Here is a 20,428-nt window from a genome sequence, read left to right on the forward strand (position 1 = left end):
TGTATGGGGACGGATAGATAGATAGATAGATAGATAGATAGATAGATAGATAGATAGATAGATAGATAGATAGATAGATAGATAGATAGATAGATAGGGTGTATAGGGAGAGATAGATAGATAGATAGATAGATAGATAGATAGATAGATAGATAGATAGATAGATAGGGTGTATGGGGACGGATAGATAGATAGCTAGATAGATTATATGGGGATGGAGTGCGGGGTGTATGGGGATGGATGCATGGGTGGTGGGTATAATAGGCCAGGGAAAGATAAGCCTCCCCTAACCAAGCCCTGGCCCCGCCCATGCTCCGCCCTCTCCCCCAAGCCCGCTGGAGCTCAGCTCCGGCCAGAGGCCAGCAGGCAGCTGGGGCCAGTGGGTGGCCCAACACCGGGCCGGTGCTGGGTGTGGCCAGCGGCCTGGGGCGGCTCAGCCTGGGCTCCTCCAGCTGTGGGGGGGCGAGGGGGGGCATTGGGGCTCTGGCGGACAGGAACGGTGGAGGAGGGGCCTCGGGTGGAGAGGGCGGGGCCGCAGGGCTCGCAGGGGCTCATATGCCTGCTCGTGGGTGGACGGGTAGATCGGCAGAGCGGTAACAGGCAGTTGTCCCTGCACCTTCCTGCCCTGTCCCACATCTGCTGTAACTGAAATTCTTGCCCACAGAGTCGCAACTTCCCCCACAGGGAGATGATGAAATGACCAGGAGTGGTGGAGCTGAAATCATGTGGACAGTGGGTGCAGGGTGCATGTGACTGTCAGTCCTGGCTCCCGAGCCCTATTCCCCGCCCCGGAAGGGGAGTGGGGTGTAGAGGGAGAGCTACGGCCCATTGAACCCAGCTGGGGGTCTGGCCCCACTGACTCCATTGACATGAAGGCTTATTGACCCCGGCTAGGGGTCTGGCCCCACTGACTCTAATGACGCGAAGGCCGATTGACCTCAGCTAGGAATCTGGCCAATTTGCTTTTTCTTTCTCCCACAGTCTATTTTCAAATTCAAACTGATTTTCATACATCAGATGTAAGGAGAAATTTGGACAGAAAAGACCTTTACTGCATCTGTTGTGGTCAGCCGGAGCCTAGGTAGATTGATGGTCTGTATGGAGATAGATAGATAGATAGATAGATAGATAGATAGATAGATAGATAGATAGATAGATAGATGGGGTGTATGGGGATAGATAGATAGATAGATAGATAGATAGATAGATAGATAGATAGATAGATAGAGGGGGTGGCTGGGGATAGATAGATAGATAGATAGATAGATAGATAGATAGATAGATAGATAGATAGATAGATAGGGTGTATGGGGATGGCTAGATAGATAGGTAGTCCCTCTCCAGTTCTGATTGATCCAGTCACTCTGTCCTCTCCAACCTGCCGTACCCTAAACCTACAGTGGCTGAAGCAGGTTGGGAGGACGTTACTCACCTGTTACTAAGGCCTTGTCTACACTAGAGTTTTGTTGACAGTTTTGCTGCTTTAATGAAGCTGCTGTTGCGTGTCCACACGAGCTCTGTGTGTCGACGGCGTGCGTCCACACTCGCACGGACACAGAGAGCAGCTTTGGGAAGGGTTTGCAGCGCCTCATGGGGCAGGGACCGCGTCACACGATGCCGGTGTCTAAATCCCGTCCGTCCGTGGGCATCCTGCTAGCTTGCCAGCCGCTTTTCAACTGAAGTGTGCGGGGGGAGGGGGTGTGACGGGGAGTGTGGAGGCGGGGGAGACACCGAGACTAGTGTGTGTTACGGGAGGGCGTGTGTCGGCACGCTGCCTCTTTTAGTTCAGCCAGCGGCTGGAAGCAACTGGGCCTGAGGCAGGGGGGTGGGGACACGCGTGACATTACCCCCCGCCTCCCTCCCCGCTCTGCACAGCACAGCAGTCCCCTGCCCCCCAGCTGTGTTCCTTTTGCCAAACAAACTGTGGCGTGTAGACCAGGTCTGAGTCTCCACATTCAAAGGTGATGCAATAAACAGAGGATGCTCGTGCGACAGACATGCTGTGATCACAGCGCTCGGCACTGCAGGTTTCATTCCATCCCCAGCTCGGGGAGGGGCGTGGGGTTTAGCGGATGTTGGTTCGGCGTTCAAGAGATCAGCGTTGCTGTACAGAGCACGGGCTCTAGGGGACACCTCCTCTGACATTGCTGATACCTGTTTGCGTACCTAGCAAACAACAGCAGGAAATAGCCGGGGAAGAGATTTTATGCTGGAGAGTAAAATTCATCGATCCCAAGGCTGGAAGGGACCATTGTGATGATTTAATTGGGGCTTGGTCCTGCTTTGAGCAGGGGGTTGGACTAGATGACCTCCTGAGGTCCCTTCCAACCCTGATATTCTATGATTCTATGATTCTATGATTGTGATCATCTCGTGTGATCTCCTGGATAGCACAGGCCAGAGAACTGCCCCTAACTAAGTCCTAGAGTAGAGCGGTTAGAAAAACACCCAGTCCTGATTTTAAAATGCTCAGCACTGGAGAATCCACCATGACCGTGGGGAAATTATTCTAATGGTTACGCCCCTCGCTGTCAGACATTTACACTTTGTTCCAGGCTTCAACTTCCAGCCATTGGACTGTGTCAGACCTTCCTCTGCAGGATGGAAGAGCCCGTTCCGTGTTCCCCACGTGGGTACTGACTGGGGTCAGGTCACCCTTTGACCTCCTCTTTGTTAAGCTAAATAGACTGAGCTCCTTGTGTCTCTCGTTCTAAGGCAGGTTTTCTAACCTTTGAATCATCCCCGTGGCTCTTCTTTGCTCCCTCTGCAATTGATCCACATCCCTCTGGAATTTTGGGCCCCAGAACTGGAGACAGGATTGCAGTCGAACCGGAGCAAAATCCAGAGGGAACATGACCTACCTGCTCCGACTCGAGATTGCCCTGTTGATGCATCCCAGGATGGCGGGAGCCCTTTTGGCCGCAGCACCCCAGTGGGCGTTCATGTTCAGCTAATTACCCAGCACCATCCCCAATCATTGTCAGAGGCCCTGCTCCCCAGGAGAGCATCCCCCGTCCTGCACATCCGCCCGACACCCATTGTTCCTAGATGTGCACGTTGACATTTAGCCGTATTAAAATGTAAATAGTTTGCTTGTGCCCTGTTTACCAAGCAACCCAGAGCGCTCTGTATCCCTGACCTGGCCTCGTCATTGTATACCACTCCCCTCGTGTTTGTGTCAGCTGCAAATTTTGTTCATGATCATTTTATGTTTTTTATTTCCAGCTCACTAATAAAGATGTTAAAGAGCGTAGGGCCAAGAACCAGTCCCGGCGGGACCCCACTAGAAACACACCCGCTCGATGCCGATTCCCTGGGTACCGTTACATTTTCAGATTAACCAGTTGGCCAGTTTGTAATCCATTTACTGTGGGCCATGTTCATTTTGTATGCTGGTTTTGTAATCAAAATGCCGTGCAGTACCAAGGCAAACACCTGGCAGGAGTCTCTGTCTATGACATCGACACTGTTACTTTTATCAACCAACCTCCAAAAAAGGTGTCAAGCTGACTTGACAGCCGCTATTTTCCACAAACCCAAGTTGATTGGCATTAATGACGTTACCCTCCTTTCATTCTTTATTAATCAAATCTCGTACCAGCTGCTCCGTTATCTTCTCAAAATCGAAGTCCCACTGATGGGCTGATAATTCCTGGATCTTCCCATTTATCCTTTTTAAATATCAGTACAACCAGAGGTGAAAGTAAGCCGGTACGCCCCGGTACGGCGTACCAGCAAGAGCCGGTGCACTGTATTGGGGCAGCCCAGCTTTCCCAGGGAGCCATTTAAAGGGCCTGGGGCTCCCAGGTGTGGCTGGAGCCCCAGGCCCTTTAAATTGCTTCCAGAGCCCCGCTGCTGGAGCCCTGGGGTAGTGGCTGTGGGGCTCCGGCAGCTATTTAAAGGGCCTGGGGCTCCCCGCTTCTACTGCCCTGGCCCTTTAAATAGCCGCCGGAGCCCCGCCACAGTTACTCCAGGGCTCCGGGGTCTAATTAAAGGACCGGGACAGTAGAAGCAGGGGAGCCGCAGGCCCTTTAAATAGCCCCCGGAGCCCCGGGCTGCTGCTGCTACCCCAGAGGAGGAGAAGGAGAAGGAGAAGGATGGGGGGGGCACTTACCTTACAGGGTTGGCTGGGGCTGGCTCTGACTCCCTCAGCCCCGCCCCTTCCGGGGGCCAGAGCTGGCCCCAGCCTATCTGTAAGTCACTCGACTTACTATCACCCCTGGGTACAACATTAGTTTTCTTCCAGTCGTCTGCAACTTCACCAGTGCTCCAAGACTTATTGAAAATCAACACTAAGGACTTTGGGGCAGGGGCTAGTTTTAGTGTAGGATTAATAGTAGGGGCTAGTTTTTGGGTTAGGAGTGTAAATTTTAGGGTAGGGTCCATGTTTAGGGTGAGGGTGTCTAGTTAGTTTTTGCTGCTGGGGTTAGCGCTGCGGTAGGGTTAGGGTTAAGGTTAAGGTTAAGGGTATGATTAGGGTTAGGACAGGGATTAGGGTTAAGGTATCAATGAGTGTTAAGGTTAGGGTTAGGGTTAAGGTTAAGGGTATGATTAGGGTTAGGACAGGGATTAGGGTTAAGGTATCAATGAGTGTTAAGGTTAGGGTTAGGGTTAGGGTTAGGGTTAGGGTTAGGGTTAAGGTTAAGGGTATGATTAGGGTTAGGACAGGGATTAGGGTTAAGGTATCAATGAGTGTTAAGGTTAGGGTTAGGGTTAGGGTTAAGGTTAAGGGTATGATTAGGTTTAGGACAGGGATTAGGGTTAAGGTATCAATGAGGGTTAGGGTTAGGGTTAGGGTTAAGGGTATGATTAGGGTTAGGACAGGGATTAGGGTTAAGGTATCAATGAGTGTTAAGGTTAGGGTTAGGGTTAGGGTTAAGGGTATGATTAGGGTTAGGACAGGGATTAGGGTTAAGGTATCAATGAGTGTTAAGGTTAGGGTTAGGGTTAGGGTTAAGGTTAAGGTTAAGGGTATGATTAGGGTTAGGACAGGGATTAGGGTTAAGGTATCAATGAGTGTTAGGGTTAGGGTTAGGGTTAAGGGTATGATTAGGGTTAGGACAGGGATTAGGGTTAAGGTATCAATGAGTGTTAAGGTTAGGGTTAGAAGAAGTGGTTAGAGTCAGTGTGATCAGTTCTAGGGTTAGGGGTTGTTCCGGTGATGGCATAGGGGTATGTTGAGGGTTAGGTTTCGATTTCAGCATTAGAGTTAGGAGAGGTGGATTACGGGCTATTCCGGGGACGAGTTTCATACATACACACATCACATTGAATAAAAAAACCCTCCTGGATTACGCAAAGTGCGAAGTGTCAGAGAATTAACACCAAAACCAATTAAACAGATCATGGCACCATTGTTCCAGCTGCTGCTCAGACACCAGCCGAGATCAGGTGCCCTGTCATGCTGGGCACTGCACAGAATCCAGACGAGATCAGGGCCCCATCGCACCGGGCATTGCACAGCCCCAGAGTTAGAAGAATGTCCCTGCCCTCCAAAGAGCTCACAGCCAGAACAGACGCAGGCAGAATTATTTCCCACGCTTTACAAATGGGGAAACTGAGACACAGAGAAACCAGGTGACCTTCCCACAGTCACCACCAACTTCATCCATAAAGTCCACAAGATGGGGAATGACTCACCGCCAGATTACAACCACACTCAGCAGCCAGCAATGGGGAGAGCGGGGTAGGGGGGTGGGGGGAGCCATGCTGGGAGCCAGGACTCCTGAGTTCTCTCCCGAGCTCTGGTAGAGGAGGGGAGTCTAGTGGGTCAGAGCAGTGGGGCTGGGAGCCAGGACTCCTGGGATCTATCTACAGCTTGAGTCCATACCCTGAACCAGCCAGTTCCCCCACCCTGGTGCCAGCTGGGAGGGTACAGTGTTACCTAGGGGAACCAGGGCGCAGTACCCAGCCTGTCTGACTCACGGAAGACATCCCACCACCACCAGCCAGCCTCTGATTGAACCAAATCTGCATCAGGAGAAAGACTCACAAAAAGCAATGGAAAGGCCGTGGGAGACACACCTAAACCCCTGGGACAAGGGTGACAGGATTAAGGAAATTTCCCTAGCCTCATTTGCATCGAAGATGGGACAAGGAGGCATCTCCATTCAGGGCTGTCCTTAGGTATATATAGGTGCGCAGGGCACCATGAAATTTGGGTTGCCCCAAATTTCTTGGTGCCCTAGGCAGCTGCGTGCTGCATACGCGGGAGGACCAGTCTCAGCGACCAGCCCTATCCCTCGGCCAGCTCCCGCGTGGGCTGCACCCACTGCAAGGGGCAGGACTGTCCCTAGGGGGGTGTGGGGCCTGGGACAACTCCTTCCGCCCTGCCTCTTACCCTTCCCCCCTGCTCCGCCCCCAGCCCACCCCGTCCCACCTCTTCCCCCAGCAACCCCGCACTCACCGGCAGCGGCGGGAAGTGGAGCAGCCTGGCCCCAGCCCGCTCCACTCCGCCAGCTCCCAGCCGCCGCGCTCCGCTTCCCGCTGCCGGTGAGTGCGGGGAGGTTGGGGAAAGGGCGCCCCCCGCTGGCGGAGTAGAGCTGGCCGGGGCCGGGCTGCTCCACTTCCCACTGCTGCTGGTGAGTGGGGCGGGGGGGATCCCTTCCCCCAAGCCCCTTCCCCCGAGTGACACAGCTGGGGCCAGGGTGAGGGAAGTGGAGCGGGCTGCTTCTGGCCCCCCGCTGATCGCCCGGGCCACTCTGGGCCTATGGGGCCCCCAAAAGTGCCCCCCACAGCTCCTGCCTCCCAGACTCTGGAGGGGGGAGAGGCCTGGGGCCCCACACAGACCCCCATGGGGGGGCTGCGTAGGGTACCCAAATGGCTAGGGACCACCCTGTCTCCATTAGCAGACAGAATGGAGAACAGAGATTCCAAGGCAAGAACCTCAGGGAACCCTGGGGCCAGAAAAGCAGGGCAGCACTGCATCATGGGGCATCTCTGCTCCAGATGTTAACGATCCCATGCCTGCACACCCCCAGCTCAGCAGTTATCAGACCAATTCTAGTAATAAATCCTTTATTGGGAACCAAAATAGTGAAGCTCCCTAATTGCATTGTGAGCTCCCTCCAAGGGACACCGCCCATAACCAGGAATGATCAGCTCCCATGGTCTATCCTGAACAAAACAACTCTGGTATTCTCCCTTGTTTACACATCCACAAATCTAGTGTTCTCCCTGGAACCATTGTTGTTTCCTTACAAAAACCCCGACCCACACTCAAGTAAGTGTTCTGATGCCTGGATCCAAACTCTGCAACAGTTCCATGGGGACGTCATCTTCTCCTGACCGATCGTGCTGGGGGCTCTGCCTGTCTCCAGCACTCTGGACCCTCAGCTACCACCAACACCTGGGACCCCCGATCGATTCAATCTTCATGGAGTGGTGAGAAACCAGCTCTCTCTCTCTCTCTCTCTCTCTCTCTCTGTCTCTTAGGTGCAGCCTTCTGACCCTGACTGGTGTGATCAGTTAGAGTTTTGTAAACCTGACTTTTTATAATAAAATTTGAGCTGGATTTAATATTATCCCTGTTTTGTTTGTTTGGCTCCCCTGTGGTTCATCATCATCTTTTTCCTATTACGCCTCTGGTGTTTAGGGCAGTGACGAAGCTCTTCCGCTCCTGTCTGTTTTTGGCAAGTCTTTCAATGGTCCCCCAGGTCTGCCCCAGGTTTTTCAGCTCAGCTTCCACAGCTCTTCACGGTGTTGTTTTCGGGAGGCCTCGTTTTCGCTTGCTTTCAGGTGTCCATCTTATTGCTACTCTGGTGATGGAATCCGAAGCACATGGCCAATCCATCTCCAACGCCTCCTGGCAAAGATGGTGCTCAGATCCTCTTGGCTGCACTGTGTCAACAGATCTTGGTTTGAGATTGTTCTGGGCCAAAAGATACGGAGGATTTTTTTGGAGGCAGGTTGTACGGGATGAAGACAGTTTGGACATGTCAGACTTTCTCATTCCCCAGCCTTCTGCACTGTAACGTAGTGTTGAAAGTACACAGCTCTGATAAACCTTGAGTTTGGTTTTGGTGTTGTATTTTGATGATTTCCAGAGTGTATTTTAAGCTCCTGAAGGTGTTCCTGGCTTTATTGATTTTGTTCCGGATGTCCTGGCTTGTTCCACCATCCTGGCTGATGGTGCTGCCCAAGTATGTGAATGTTTCTACATTGGTGAGAACATAATCCTCTATCTGTACTGGTGATGGTGAGGCAATATTAAAGGTCATGATAGCTGTCTTATTGCAGTTGATTTTCAGTCCAATTTGCTGGTTGAATGAGTTGAGTCGAGTTGTTTTTCTTGTACATGGCGTTGGGTATGTGATTGGAGAGCGAGATCATCTGCAAAGTCCAGGTCTTCAAAGGATGAGAAGAGCGTCCATTTAAAGCCTCTTGGCATGTCTTCTGTTGTACGCCGCACCACCCAGTCGATGTCCATGCTGAAGAGCACTGCAGACATGACACACCCCTGACGTACTCCTGTTTTGACTTCAAAACGGAGCTCACTGTGATCAACACGGCATGTAAAGTTGAAATAGAAGCTTTTGATGACGTTGATTATACGGAAAGGAATTCCATACGCCCGCAGACTACGCCAGAGGCTGGCCCTGTGACGACTGTCAAAAGCCTTCTCAAAGTCTGTGAAATGTATGCAGAGTTGCCATTGCCATGCTAAGCACTGTTCTCTTATGTTTCATGGAATGAAGATCTGGTCTGTGCATCCACGCCTTTCCCGAAAACCAGCTTGCTCTTTGCTGAGAACACTATCAGCTGCCTCTGATATACGCTGGGCTATGATCTTACACAATTCTTTGCTTGGCACAGAGAAAAGTGTGATACCATGCCAGTTATTACAATCACTGAGTTCCTGTCTTTGGTATCCTCACTACAACTATAGATAGACAGATCCCTGCAGCGCCCAAAAATCCTGTGGGGTTTGCTCATCAAGCGGGTTACGACCAGAACCATTGTAACGTGGAAGTGGGGATAGGGACGTGCTGAACCAGGGACACAGGAGGGTGGCAGATTGAAAGTGCTGGTCGACCCGGCCTGCTCAGGTGTGCTCTATTCTGGTGCGGTGCCGATGGCCTATGAGGGTGTGAGGGTGACAGCTTGGAGGTGCTGTTTGACCCAGCCTGCTGAGTCCAGGGACATCTAAGGGGTCAGCTTGGGAGTGCTGATTAACCCGGCCCTCTCAGATGGGCTCTGTTAATGTGGGTGTGTTTGTCTGATTCTGGGGCTGGAAGAACCCAGCCCTGGGGAACCGAGGTCCTTCAGGATAGCGCCATTGGGAGGGAACTGGCAGAAGGGAAAAGTCGAGCTCCGTATGAGAACACAAGTGACACAAGCGGTACGTGGATAAAATTACAGACCCTCCCCCCCACCCCCCAGAAGAGTAACCCTAATAAATGAGCATACCCCAAAGTAACAGGCAAAGCTGGTAACAATAGGTCCCATTCCCTGACCCCCCTTTGGCCAGCTGGGAGCCAGAGCCCCTTGAGAGAAAAGGCCCCCTGAGCCAGTCCATCCCCCCTACACCAGGTGACACTCAGCCTTGGCGCTGGCCTTGCTCTTGCTGGCGGGGAGGGAGGACTGGCCGGAGACCTCGCTGAAGGCGCCTTCAAAGGCCGACAGCACCGAGCTCCGGAGCTTCTCCCTGAAATCCCGGCCCACAAAGACGTAGAGGAGGGGGTTGAGGCAGCTGTTGAGATAGGCCAGGGCTGAGGCCAGTGGGATCCCCACTGCCAGGAGCGACTGGAGCTGGGGCGTCACCGCAGTGACCGACACCTCCAGGAAGGAGAAGACGTGGTAGGGGAACCAGCAGAGGAAGAAGGCCGTCACCACGGCCACCATGATCTTGTAGGGCCTGCCAGAGCGGGCCAGCTGGTTCCGCCTCATCTTGGCCGCGATGACCACATAGCAGGCCAGGATGATGGCAAATGGCACCAGAAAGCCAGCCACGAACCGGGTCAGCACCACGGCCCGGTGCCGACTCTCCCTCAGCCCAGCCATCTCCTCCGCCTGGAAGCCATCCGACAGGGCGTAGTTGTTGTAGCAGTGAGTGACATTCTCCTGAAAAGGGGAGCTCCTGGTGTCCCGGAAAACCACATAGGGGCAGCTGAGAGCAAGGGCTGCCAACCACATGGCCATGGCCACCAGGGAGGCCAGCCGGGGCGAGCGGTGGTTCTGGGCCCAGACCGGCCAGGCCACGGTGATGCAACGGTCGGCGCTGATGGCGGTGAGGAGGAAGACGCTGGCGAACATGTTGAGGAAGGCCACGGCGGTGTTGATCTTGCACAAGGCCCGGCCAAAGGGCCAGTGGAAGCCCAGGGCCACATAGGCCACGGCGAGGGGGAGGAAGAAGGTGAAGATGAAGTCGGCTACGGCCAGGTTGAGGAACCAGATGGCGTTGACCGTCCTCTTCATCTGAAAGCCGGTGATGAAAATGACCAGCCCATTGCCCGTCACCCCCAACACAAAGGCGATGGAATAGATCACCATGGAGACCACGTGCATGGTGCCACGCAACCTGGCTCCGGCCTCCAAGCTGGAGTCATCCTCGTAGTCTCCATCATAGTCGTAGGGGGAGGAGGCGTTTTCGGCCATGCTGAAGAAGAAGCTGCAGGAAAGGAGTCATTGGACATAAGGGGAAAGGCCCCGTGCCCCATTCCCCACCCATCCTGAGCCAGCCAGTCCCCACCATGGGGCTGGATGGGGGCCAGCACCCCCTAGAGGGGAAAGTTTGCATGTCTCATTCCCCACTCACACTGCCCCCTTAAGTCAGCAAGACCCCCACTCTGGGCTTGGATTGGGGCCAGTGCCCCCTAGAGGGGAAAAGCCGCATGCCCCATTACCTGCCCCCCTGAGCCAGCCAGTCCCCGCCCTGGGGCCAGATCTGAGCCAGGGCCCCTGATGGGGGAAAGGCCTCCAGTCCCATGTCCAGCCCTCCTGAGTCAGCCAGTCCCCGCCCTGGGGCCAGATCTGAACCAGGGCCCCTGACGGGGGAAAGGCCTCCAGTCCCATGTCCAGCCCTCCTGAGTCAGCCAGGACTCAAAATATTTAGCTGCATGGTACCAAGGAAACTGGGTAATCGCATCCAACTGTCACTTTCCCAGCTCCAGCCGCGTTGCCACATCGCTGTGGTTACTGGCTGGGCTAGGAAAACCCTGAGGTTGGGCAACTTCATTCTGGAGCCAGGATGCTGGTCACTCAGCCGGGAACACCACAGATGTGTTGGATGGTCCCCGGTCCAACACACCTCCCCCCTCCACCCCCGCCCCCCAGCTTAGTCAGACTCTTCCCCGGCTCAGCACAGTAGGGAGAGACCCTGAGATGCCCAGCGCAGACCCAGCTCCTGCCAACTGCGACGGCTTCCCCGAGCTCTCAGCTCTTCTCTGAGCACAACGGGCCAGGAGGCTGGGAGCCAGGACTCCTGGGTTCTCTCCCTAGCTCTGGGAGGGGAGTGAGGGCTACTGGTTACAGCAGGAGGGGGCTGGGAGCCAGGACTTCTATCCATCCATCCCCATACATCCCATCTATCTCTCTGCCTATGTATCTACCAGCTACTACAGTGATGAAGATAGATAGATAGATAGATAGATAGATAGATAGATAGATAGATAGATAGATAGATAGATAGATAGATGGGGTGGCTGGGGACAGACAGACGGACGATAGGTTTGCTCATGCTGGCCTGGCAGGTTTGTTACCTTGTTCCTGATTCTCTCCTCTGCTGGCTTCGTGATTCGCTCCCTCTCTCCCTGATGCCCCCGAGTGTCTGCAGTGATCCTGGTGCCGCCGGTGGCTATGGGGAGGTGCCAGGAAATGGGGCGGGAGGTGTGGGGGGGTGCTGGACGTGGTGCTTCCCCCAGCCCTTGTCTCTGTCCTGGCACCAGGCTGCTCTCTGCTCTGGGCTTCTCTGTGCAGCGGGGGGAGTGCAGGGGTTGTGGAGGCATTGTGGGGGTCTGTGTGTTGGGGAGATTGGGGGGCTGTGTTTGGAGGGGTTGAGGAAGTATGGAGGTTGTGTTTGGGGGTTCTGGGGAGCTGTGGGGGTGGGGGCCTGTGTTGGGGTGCTGGGGGGAGACTGTGGGGCATTGTTGGAGGCTGTTGGAGGGATTGGGGGACTGTATTTGGGGAGAAATTGGAGAGTTGGGGGTATTAAAGGGGCTGTGTTTGTGGGGGGTTCTGGGAAGCTGAGAGGGGTGGAGGCCTGTGTTGGTGCTGTGGGGAGGACTGTGGGGTGTTGTTGGGGGTCTGTGTTTGAGATGATTGGAGGCTGTGGGGGGCTGGGGGCATTATAAGGGCTGTGTTTGTGGGGGGTTCTGGGGAGCTGTGGGGGCCTGTGTTGGGGATGCTGTGAGGAGGACTGTGGGGCATTGTTGGGGGGCTGTGTGTTGGAGGCTGTTGGGGGCATTCAGGGGCTGTGTTGGGGGAAATTGGGGGGCTCGGAGGAATTAAGTGGGCTTTGTTTGTGGGGGATTGTGGGGAGCTGTGGGGGGGGCCTGTATTGGGATGCTGTGGAGGACTGTGTGGCTTTGTTGGGGGGCTGTGTTTGGGGGGATTGGGGTCTGTGGGGGGTTGGGTGCATAATGGGGGCTGTGTTTTGGGGGGGTTCTGGGGAGTTCTAGGGTGGGGGCCTGTATTGAGGTGCTGTGAGGAGGACTGTGGGGTGTTTTTGGGGACCTGTGTTGGGTGGTTGTTGGGCGGGGGAACTGGGGGGGGGCTCTGTTTGGGGGAGGGGCTGCTGAGCCAGCCTCCATGAGGGGAGTGGGGTCCGTGTCTCCGTCAGTCTGTCAGTCATCCGTCCCCCCAGCACCACTGCTCGTTCCCACAGAGACAATTCGATCCAGACTTTTACATCCCCCCCACCCCGGCGCAGGGTCTGATATCTCCCCGTTAAATGACTCAGCCCTTCCCAAACAAGGGCCATGGCAATTCCCCCTCCCCAGCTCTGCCGGTGCCCCTCACTCCTGACCCGCAGCCCCTGCTAGCCCAGCTCTGGCGTGGGGGTGGTGCCTAGTGGGCTCTGGCCGGGGCTTTGGGGGGGGGGGATCAGGACTACTGGCTTTACGCCAGCCTGTGCCCCGAACCTGGAGGTGGAGCAACCCAACAAACTCAGCACACAGCGGTGGGTGCCCTCAGACCACATCCTCGCCCCGACGGGTCACAGGGGCCGGGTCCATCCGCGGCTCTGGATCTACCCGTGGAAATACAAACAGTCGTTAGCCAAACCCCAACCCCAGGAAAACAAAGCCGGCTAAAAACCTCTTGACGAAGCAAAATTCCCGGCTGCCCGGTGGGCAGAGAGAGAAACACCAAAAGCCCCCGGCCGGGCCAGCGTCGGACCCGCCCGGGTCGGCCCGCTGCTGGCCGAGGAATTTCCCACGGGGCAAGGGAGGTGGGACGCCCTGGGGCGATGCCGCTGGGCTCCTGCCTCCGGTTCCGGGGCCCACGGCTCACGAAGGACGTTGGCCGGCTGGGGAGGGCTCAGAGAAGGGCCAGGAGGACAACGAAAGGGTTAGGAGACCTGCCTTAGAGCGAGAGGCTCCAGGGCTTTAACTCCGTGGTTCTCACCCTTTTTCATCTGCGGGCCCCTAAAAACTTTCACCTGCAGCTGCAGACCCCTTGGGAAATCTTAGCCAGCGCCTGCGGGCCCCCGGGGCTCCGCTGACCCACAGGTTCGCGAAGGGGTGAGTTGAGCCTGTCTGTCCGTACCGACCCGGGGAGCAAATAATCAGGCAGGAAACAAGGCGACACGTGTGACCCAAGCGGGGGATGAACTGGGGGGCAGTGGGAGGGCTGCCCAAGGGGCCTGGTGGCATCTCGGCCCCCAGAAATTTTTCAATCAGGCTGGTTCGGTCGATGGGGACGGAAGAAAAGTTGTGGGGGGGGTCACATCACAAATGTTTGGGGGATTTCGATTTGTTGGCTGGATTTGAGAAGGGACAAATCATTGGAAGTGTCAAAAATATTTACCAAAAAGGGGAAATGGAGGGGGGGGGTGCGTGCACGTGTGGGTGTGTGTGACCCTGCTGCCCCCTGCTGGAGGGGGCAGGCCCTGCTCTGTGTGTGAGTGGGGGGGGGTGAGACCCTGCTGCCCCCTGCTGGAGGGGGCAGGCCCTGCTCTGTGTGTTGCTTTATAGCATGTCTGTGTGTTCATGTCTGTTTCTGTGTGTTGCTATGTACGGTATGTATCTGTCACTATAGAGATATATTATGCGTATTCTGGGTGTGTGGGTTCTCTTTGGGTGTGTCAGAGTGTCTCTGTCCAGCCCCATCGCTCCCCTACCCCCCAGCTCATCATGATCCCCCCAGGGGCCCTCCAGTCGCTCGCCGGGCTACAGGCCGAAGCCGGCTGCCACCCACCGGCCCCTGAGCTACGGCCGCCCTCCCGTCCCAGCCACGGGGGAGTGGCCGTGGTTAGTGCCGGGGCTGGGTGACACATGGCCCAGCGCAGCCAGCGCGGCTGCGGCAGGAAGGGGCCGTGGGAGGATGTGGCTGACTCTGCCCCCAGTTGTGGTTGGGATCGAGGAAGTGTGCGGGGGGTGGGGAATCGCCAGGGGGTGCTTGGGAAGGATTCAACTCCAGAGCCATGATCCAGTCAGCACAGAGACGGACCACAGAGTCTACACCCCTTCCTGCCGCGCTGACCCCCCCCCAGCTCTAACCACTAGACCCCATTCCCCTCCCAGAGCCGGGGGGAGAACCCAGAAGTCCTGGCTTCCAGCCCCCCCTTGCTCTAACCACTAGACCCCACTCGCTAGACCCCACTAGCCCCCCTGCTCTAACCCTGTCAAGGCTGAATCCCCACTCTGGCACTTCGAGTGCAGAAGTGGGGGCCTGAAAGGATTTTAAAAGTTAATATTGGCCACTCCAGGCTTATATTAAACTTCCAAGGTTCCAGCTTTTCTCTGATCTTGGCTTGGTAAACGCTGCCACCTCGAAATGCAAAAACCCCCTTGGACCCAGGCAGGCGCACTTGGGAATTCCTCCCTGGGGGGTACCCTCAAGCCCTTGCAGCCCCCTTCCCGGAAATAGCTGAGAAAGAAAACAAAGGAAATTAGCTGTTGCCACCAGCTAATCAAATAACACACACAAACTTCTTCGGACACAACGATCCAAATCTTGTTCTTAAAAAAGGTAAATTTTATTAAAACCCAAAAGAAAGAAAATACATCTGGAGTTGAGGCTTTTGCTAGACCTTAAAAGAGCCATTCCAAAAACCAAGCACCCAAACGAGCGTCCTTGGGGGTTCAGCATAAAGGTTACAAGGCAACAAAAGCATCTGGGGTTTAGCACAGAGGAGTCCAAGAGTCAAAATAAAGAAATAAACCTGATCACGTCTCATTAAACATTCCCTGTCCCAGTGATTCCTTCCAGGTATGGGAAATAATTTTTCAGACTTGGTTCACACCTCACGCAGCGTTCCTGCCTCTCGCAGGGCTGCTCCCTGTCCCTGCAGCTCAGAGAACAACAGACAAAGGGAAAGTTTCTTTTCCCATTTTAAAAAGTTCTCGCCCTCCCATTGGCTCTTTTGGCCAGGTGCCCACTTTCTTTCTTGACCTCGGGGACTTTTTAACCCTTCACAGGTAAAGGAAGCAGAGAACAGCTACCAAGAGGGATTTTACAGCTAACTGGCTGGCTGGGTGTCCATCAGAGGCAGCTACCCCCCCACCTCCTTCATTTATCACAGTCCCCTAGACACCACTCCGCTCCCAGGGCCAGGGAGAGAACCCAGGAGTCCTGGCTCCCAGCTCCCCCCTGCCCCAGACTGTAATGCATCAGCCCCAGCTGGATTTAGTCCGATCAGCACACGCTGTGAGGGGTCTAGGCCTGGGGTGTGGATGAGCGGACAAGGTGCAATGCACAATTTCGTCAGCAGGTGGCAGCTGAATCATTCCAGAACATACAGGCGACTTCTGGGTTCTCTCCCGGGCTCTGGGAGGGGAGTGGGGTGGAGTGGTTAGAGCAGGGGGCTGAGCACCAGGACCCATAGAATCAGAGAACTGGAGGGGACCTGGAGGGGTCATCTACTTCAGTCCCCTGCACTCAAGGCAGGACTAAGTATTATCTAGACCAGGGGTGGGCAAACTACGGCCCGGGAGCCACACCTGGCCCTTCAGACGTTTTAATCCGCCCTCGAGCTCCCGCTGGGTACCAGGGTCCAGGGATTTCCCCGCTCTGGCGCTCCAGCTGGGGAGCGGGGACAGCTGCGCGTACCGTGGCTCCGTGCAGCATGTCCTCCCTCTGGCTCCTACACGGAGGGGCAGTCAGGGGGCTCCGCACGTTGCCCCCACCCCAAGCGCTGCCTCTGCATCTCCTATTGGCTGGGAACCGTGGCCAATGGGAACTGCAGGGGCAGCGCCTGCAGACAGGGCAGCGCGCAGAGTTGCCTGGCCGCACCTCTGCATAGGATCCTGAGGGGGGACATGCCTCTGCTTCCGGGAGCTGCTTGAGGTAAGCACCACCTGGAGCCTGCACCCCCGACCCCCTCCTGCACCCCAAACCCCCTGCCCCAGCCCTGATCCCTCTCCCACCCTCCAAATCCCTTGGTCCCAGCCCGGAGCACCCTCCTGCACCCCCAACTCCTCATCCCCAGCCCCACCCAGAGCCCGCACCCCCAGCCGGAGCCACACCTGCCTTGCACCCAGACCTCCTGCCCCACCCCAGAGCCTCCTCCTACACCCTGAACTCCTCATTTCTGGCCCTACCCCAGAGCTGGCACCCCCAACCGGAGCCCTCACGCCCTCCCACACCCCAACCCCCAATTTCGTGAGCATTCATGGCCCGCCATAAAATTTCCATACCCAGATGTGGCCCTCGGGTCAAAAAGTTTGCCCAGCCCTGATCTAGACCGTCCCTGGGTTCTCTCCCCGGCTCTGGGAGGGGAAGGCGGTGTAGTGCTTAGAGCAGGGTGGGAGGGGGTTGGCACATCCCTCCGGCTCCTGCTTTGCCTCAGTGACAGGAGGGCGGCCCCAGGGGACGGGTGTTGCCTGGGGCGGAGGTTCCCAGGCAGCTGGAGAGGAAGTGTCAGAGCCCTGAGCCATGGGCTGATTATGGCTGAGCACAGACTGTTTGGGAGAAGGCTACCCTGCTGCCATGGCAACGGGGGCCCCGCCAGCCTCTGACCGCTAGATCCCGCTGCCCTCCCTGAGCCGGGGAGAGAACCCAGGTGTCCTGGCTCCCAGACCCCCACCCCCTCTAACCACTAGATCCCACTGCCCTCCCTGAGCCGGGGAGAGAACCCAGGTGTCCTGGCTCCCAGACCCCCACCCCCTCTAACCACTAGATCCCACTGCCCTCCCTGAGCCGGGGAGAGAACCCATGTGTCCTGGCTCCCAGACCCCCATTCCTCTAACCACTAGATCCCACTGCCCTCCCTGAGCCAGGGAGAGAACCCAGGTGTCCTGGCTCCCAGACCCCCACCCCCTCTAACCACTAGATCCCACTGCCCTCCCTGAGCCGGGGAGAGAACCCAGGTGTCCTGGCTCCCAGACCCCCAGACCCTCTAACTACTAGATCTCACTGCCCTCCCTGAGCCAGAGAGAGAACCCAGGCGTCCTAGGTCCCAGACCCCCATTCCTCTAAACACTAGATCCCGCTGCCCTCCCTGAGTCGGGGAGAGAACCCAGGTGTCCTGGCTCCCAGACCCCCACTCCCTCTAACCACTAGATCCTGCTGCCCTCCCTGAGCTGGGGAGAGAACCCAGGTGTCCTGGCTCCCAGACCCCCACCCCCTCTAACCACTAGATCCCACTGCCCTCCCTGAGCCGGGGAGAGAACCCAGGTGTCCTGGCTCCCAGACCCCCATTCCTCTAACCACTAGATCCCACTGCCCTCCCTGAGCCGGGGAGAGAACCCAGGTGTCCTGGCTCCCAGACCCCCACCCCCTCTAACCACTAGATCCCACTGCCCTCCCTGAGCCGGGGAGAGAACCCAGGTGTCCTGGCTCCCAGACCCCCATTCCTCTAACCACTAGATCCCACTGCCCTCCCTGAGCCGGGGAGAGAACCCAGGTGTCCTGGCTCCCAGACCCCCACCCCCTCTAACCACTAGATCCCACTGCCCTCCCTGAGCCGGGGAGAGAACCCAGGTGTCCTGGCTCCCAGACCCCCATTCCTCTAACCACTAGATCCCACTGCCCTCCCTGAGCCAGGGAGAGAACCCAGGTGTCCTCGCTCCCAGACCCCCACCCCCTCTAACTACTAGATCTCACTGCCCTCCCTGAGCCAGAGAGAGAACCCAGGCGTCCTAGGTCCCAGATCCCCATTCCTCTAAACACTAGATCCCGCTGCCCTCCCTGAGTTGGGGAGAGAACCCAGGTGTCCTCGCTCCCAGACCCCCACCCCCTCTAACTACTAGATCTCACTGCCCTCCCTAAGCCGGGGAGAGAACCCAGGAGTCCCAGCTCCCAGCAGCCTCCTGCTCTAACCACTAGATCCGCTGCCCTCCTGAGTCATGGTGCCATTCCCTTGTTTCCCCGATTGCCCAATGTCCAGTCTGGGCTGGGGAGTGCCTAACTGAGATAAGGGCTGAGTCAGCCCCTTGTGCAGAGCACATGCTGGGAATGCTTCTCCCTGGGCCATGCCCCGTCCCAGTATGTGCCAGGGAGGCTGCCATAGCAGGATGCGTACCTGTGGGGGGAGCCTCTGGGATCCCGGGTGAACCTGCAGCTCCCCCCCCCACCCCATCTCTGGGACTGGGACACCTACCTCCTCGAGAAGCTGCAGTCTCCCCAGTGGCAGGGAGTCCTACGGGGTAACAGTGTGGGAGCTCAGTAGGGCAATGCCTGGCACAGTGGGGTCTGGCTAACACTGCTAATCCCCAGTGGCAGGGAGTCCCATGGGTTAATCCCAGTCGCCAGGAGTCTCTCAGGTTAAACCCGCTGATGCCCAGTGGCAGGGAGTCCCACGGGTTAGGCCCACTAATCCCCAGTGGCAGGGAGTCTCCTATACCCCTGTTTTGCCATGAGTCCCGTTCCCTGGTTTGCCATGCTCACCAATCTGTCCATTGCTTCACAGCTCTGATCCCCGGGCAGGACTAGGGTGGGGTGCATGAGGTCAAAGCTGATGGGATCAGCAAAGCCAGGAACTCCCCGTTCACACCCTTGCAGGCTGCAGACTCAGGGATCCTGGAAGCTGGAGTCAGAGGGCACCGGAGTGGGGGGGTGTTAGTAGGGCTCGGGTTATGGAGGGGCTGGGGCAGCCAAGTCAAGGAGCTCTGCGGGGACAGGGTCAGCGAGATCAAGGGGGCAGAGGTGGGTCTGGGGACCTGAGGTTAGGGAGCGGCTGGAGGTTACGAGGTTGGGGACAGGGGTGTGGGACGGTCTGGGAAGGAGTTGGGGGCGGGGAGGCCAGCAGCTGGGGGTCTCCAGGACAGAGATCCAGCCCCTTGGCTGGTGGGGGGTGGGGGGCAATAACCTCCCTAGACTGTCGGGTGGTGGAGCGGCAGCTGCTCAGATGGGTTACACTGGCACATATTGGGGCATATTCCCTCTGCGAGGCAAAGCAGAGGGTAGGACGCCTAGGTCCTCTCCCCGGCCCTGCCACATGTCCTGTGCCCTCTGGAAAGGGGGCAGGATCATCCGGCTGCCTTTGGACAGGGCCAGGAGCCTGGAGCAGAGAGATTCATGGCTGAGGAGCGGGGATTACACCAGCCGGACGCTTGGGTCCCAGCTCAGGGCTGAGGTCTTGTAGCTCAGACACATGCCCCCCCTCACCGTGCTTCCCCTGTCCCAGCATGGGTGTGGAGGGAGTTGAGTCCCTGTGGTCCATCCAGGGGGCGGGTTAGTGTCCATATGGGGGAGGGGGGGGCTGGTGCTGAGACCCGGCAGACTCCATTCACACATGAGGCCACTGAACCCCCTAACCCAAAGCCAGCCAGTCTTTCCCTCCCCGCCCCCGAGGGAAAGGCCCCCTATCCGGGTCCCCATTCCCCTTGAGGGGGAAGATGGGAGAGGAAATGAGCAATCCAGCCCTGCCCCCCAGGTGTGCGGAGGGGGGTTGTCCAAGGGGCTTGGCACAACCTAGAACCATGCCAGGAATGCGGCGCACGGTAACCACAGGGCTGCACCTGAATTCCCGGAACCCCAAACCCCACCCCCATCGCTAGCCCTGGCTCCCAGCCCCCCACCCCGGCAGGGATGGGGGGGGCTGCGAGACACACGGCCCAGCCCCCGCCCTCCCACACTTTACTCCCCCCACCCACACATGTGCCTCCTTGAAAACTTCCCCAGTGGGAGGGCAGCGGGGGAGAGGGGGGCAGCTCAGCAGAGTGGGGTGGGGGGATCTGTGGGGCAGGGGCTGGCAAAGCGCAGAGGGAGGGGCGGGGGTTGTGGGGGGGGGCTGGGCTGGAGTTCATGGGAAAGTGCATGACGGGGGGGGGTGGCGGGGGCACTTTATTGCTCAAGTCCCATCTATTTATTTTGTTGCCACCCTGAC

At 57.0% G+C, this 20,428-nt stretch overlaps 1 protein-coding gene across 1 annotated transcript; it reads right to left on the reverse strand.

Moving 5' to 3' along the window:
• Nucleotides 1-9,522: 9,522 nt before the first annotated feature.
• On the reverse strand, nt 9,523-10,596 carry LOC140902971 (chemerin-like receptor 1). The gene has a single exon (XM_073323551.1). It carries the CDS (start codon nt 10,594-10,596, stop codon nt 9,523-9,525), a length of 1,074 nt encoding a protein of 357 aa, XP_073179652.1.
• Between the last annotated feature and the right edge of the window lie 9,832 nt (nt 10,597-20,428).

This window comes from Lepidochelys kempii, chromosome 24, assembly GCF_965140285.1.
Source record: "Lepidochelys kempii isolate rLepKem1 chromosome 24, rLepKem1.hap1, whole genome shotgun sequence".
Classification (NCBI taxonomy): Eukaryota; Metazoa; Chordata; order Testudines; family Cheloniidae; genus Lepidochelys; species Lepidochelys kempii.

Coding starts and splice junctions, on each gene's coding strand:
- LOC140902971 (XM_073323551.1), bottom strand. CDS start 10,596: ATGGCCGAAAACGCCTCCTCCCCCTACGACTATGATGGAGACTACGAG.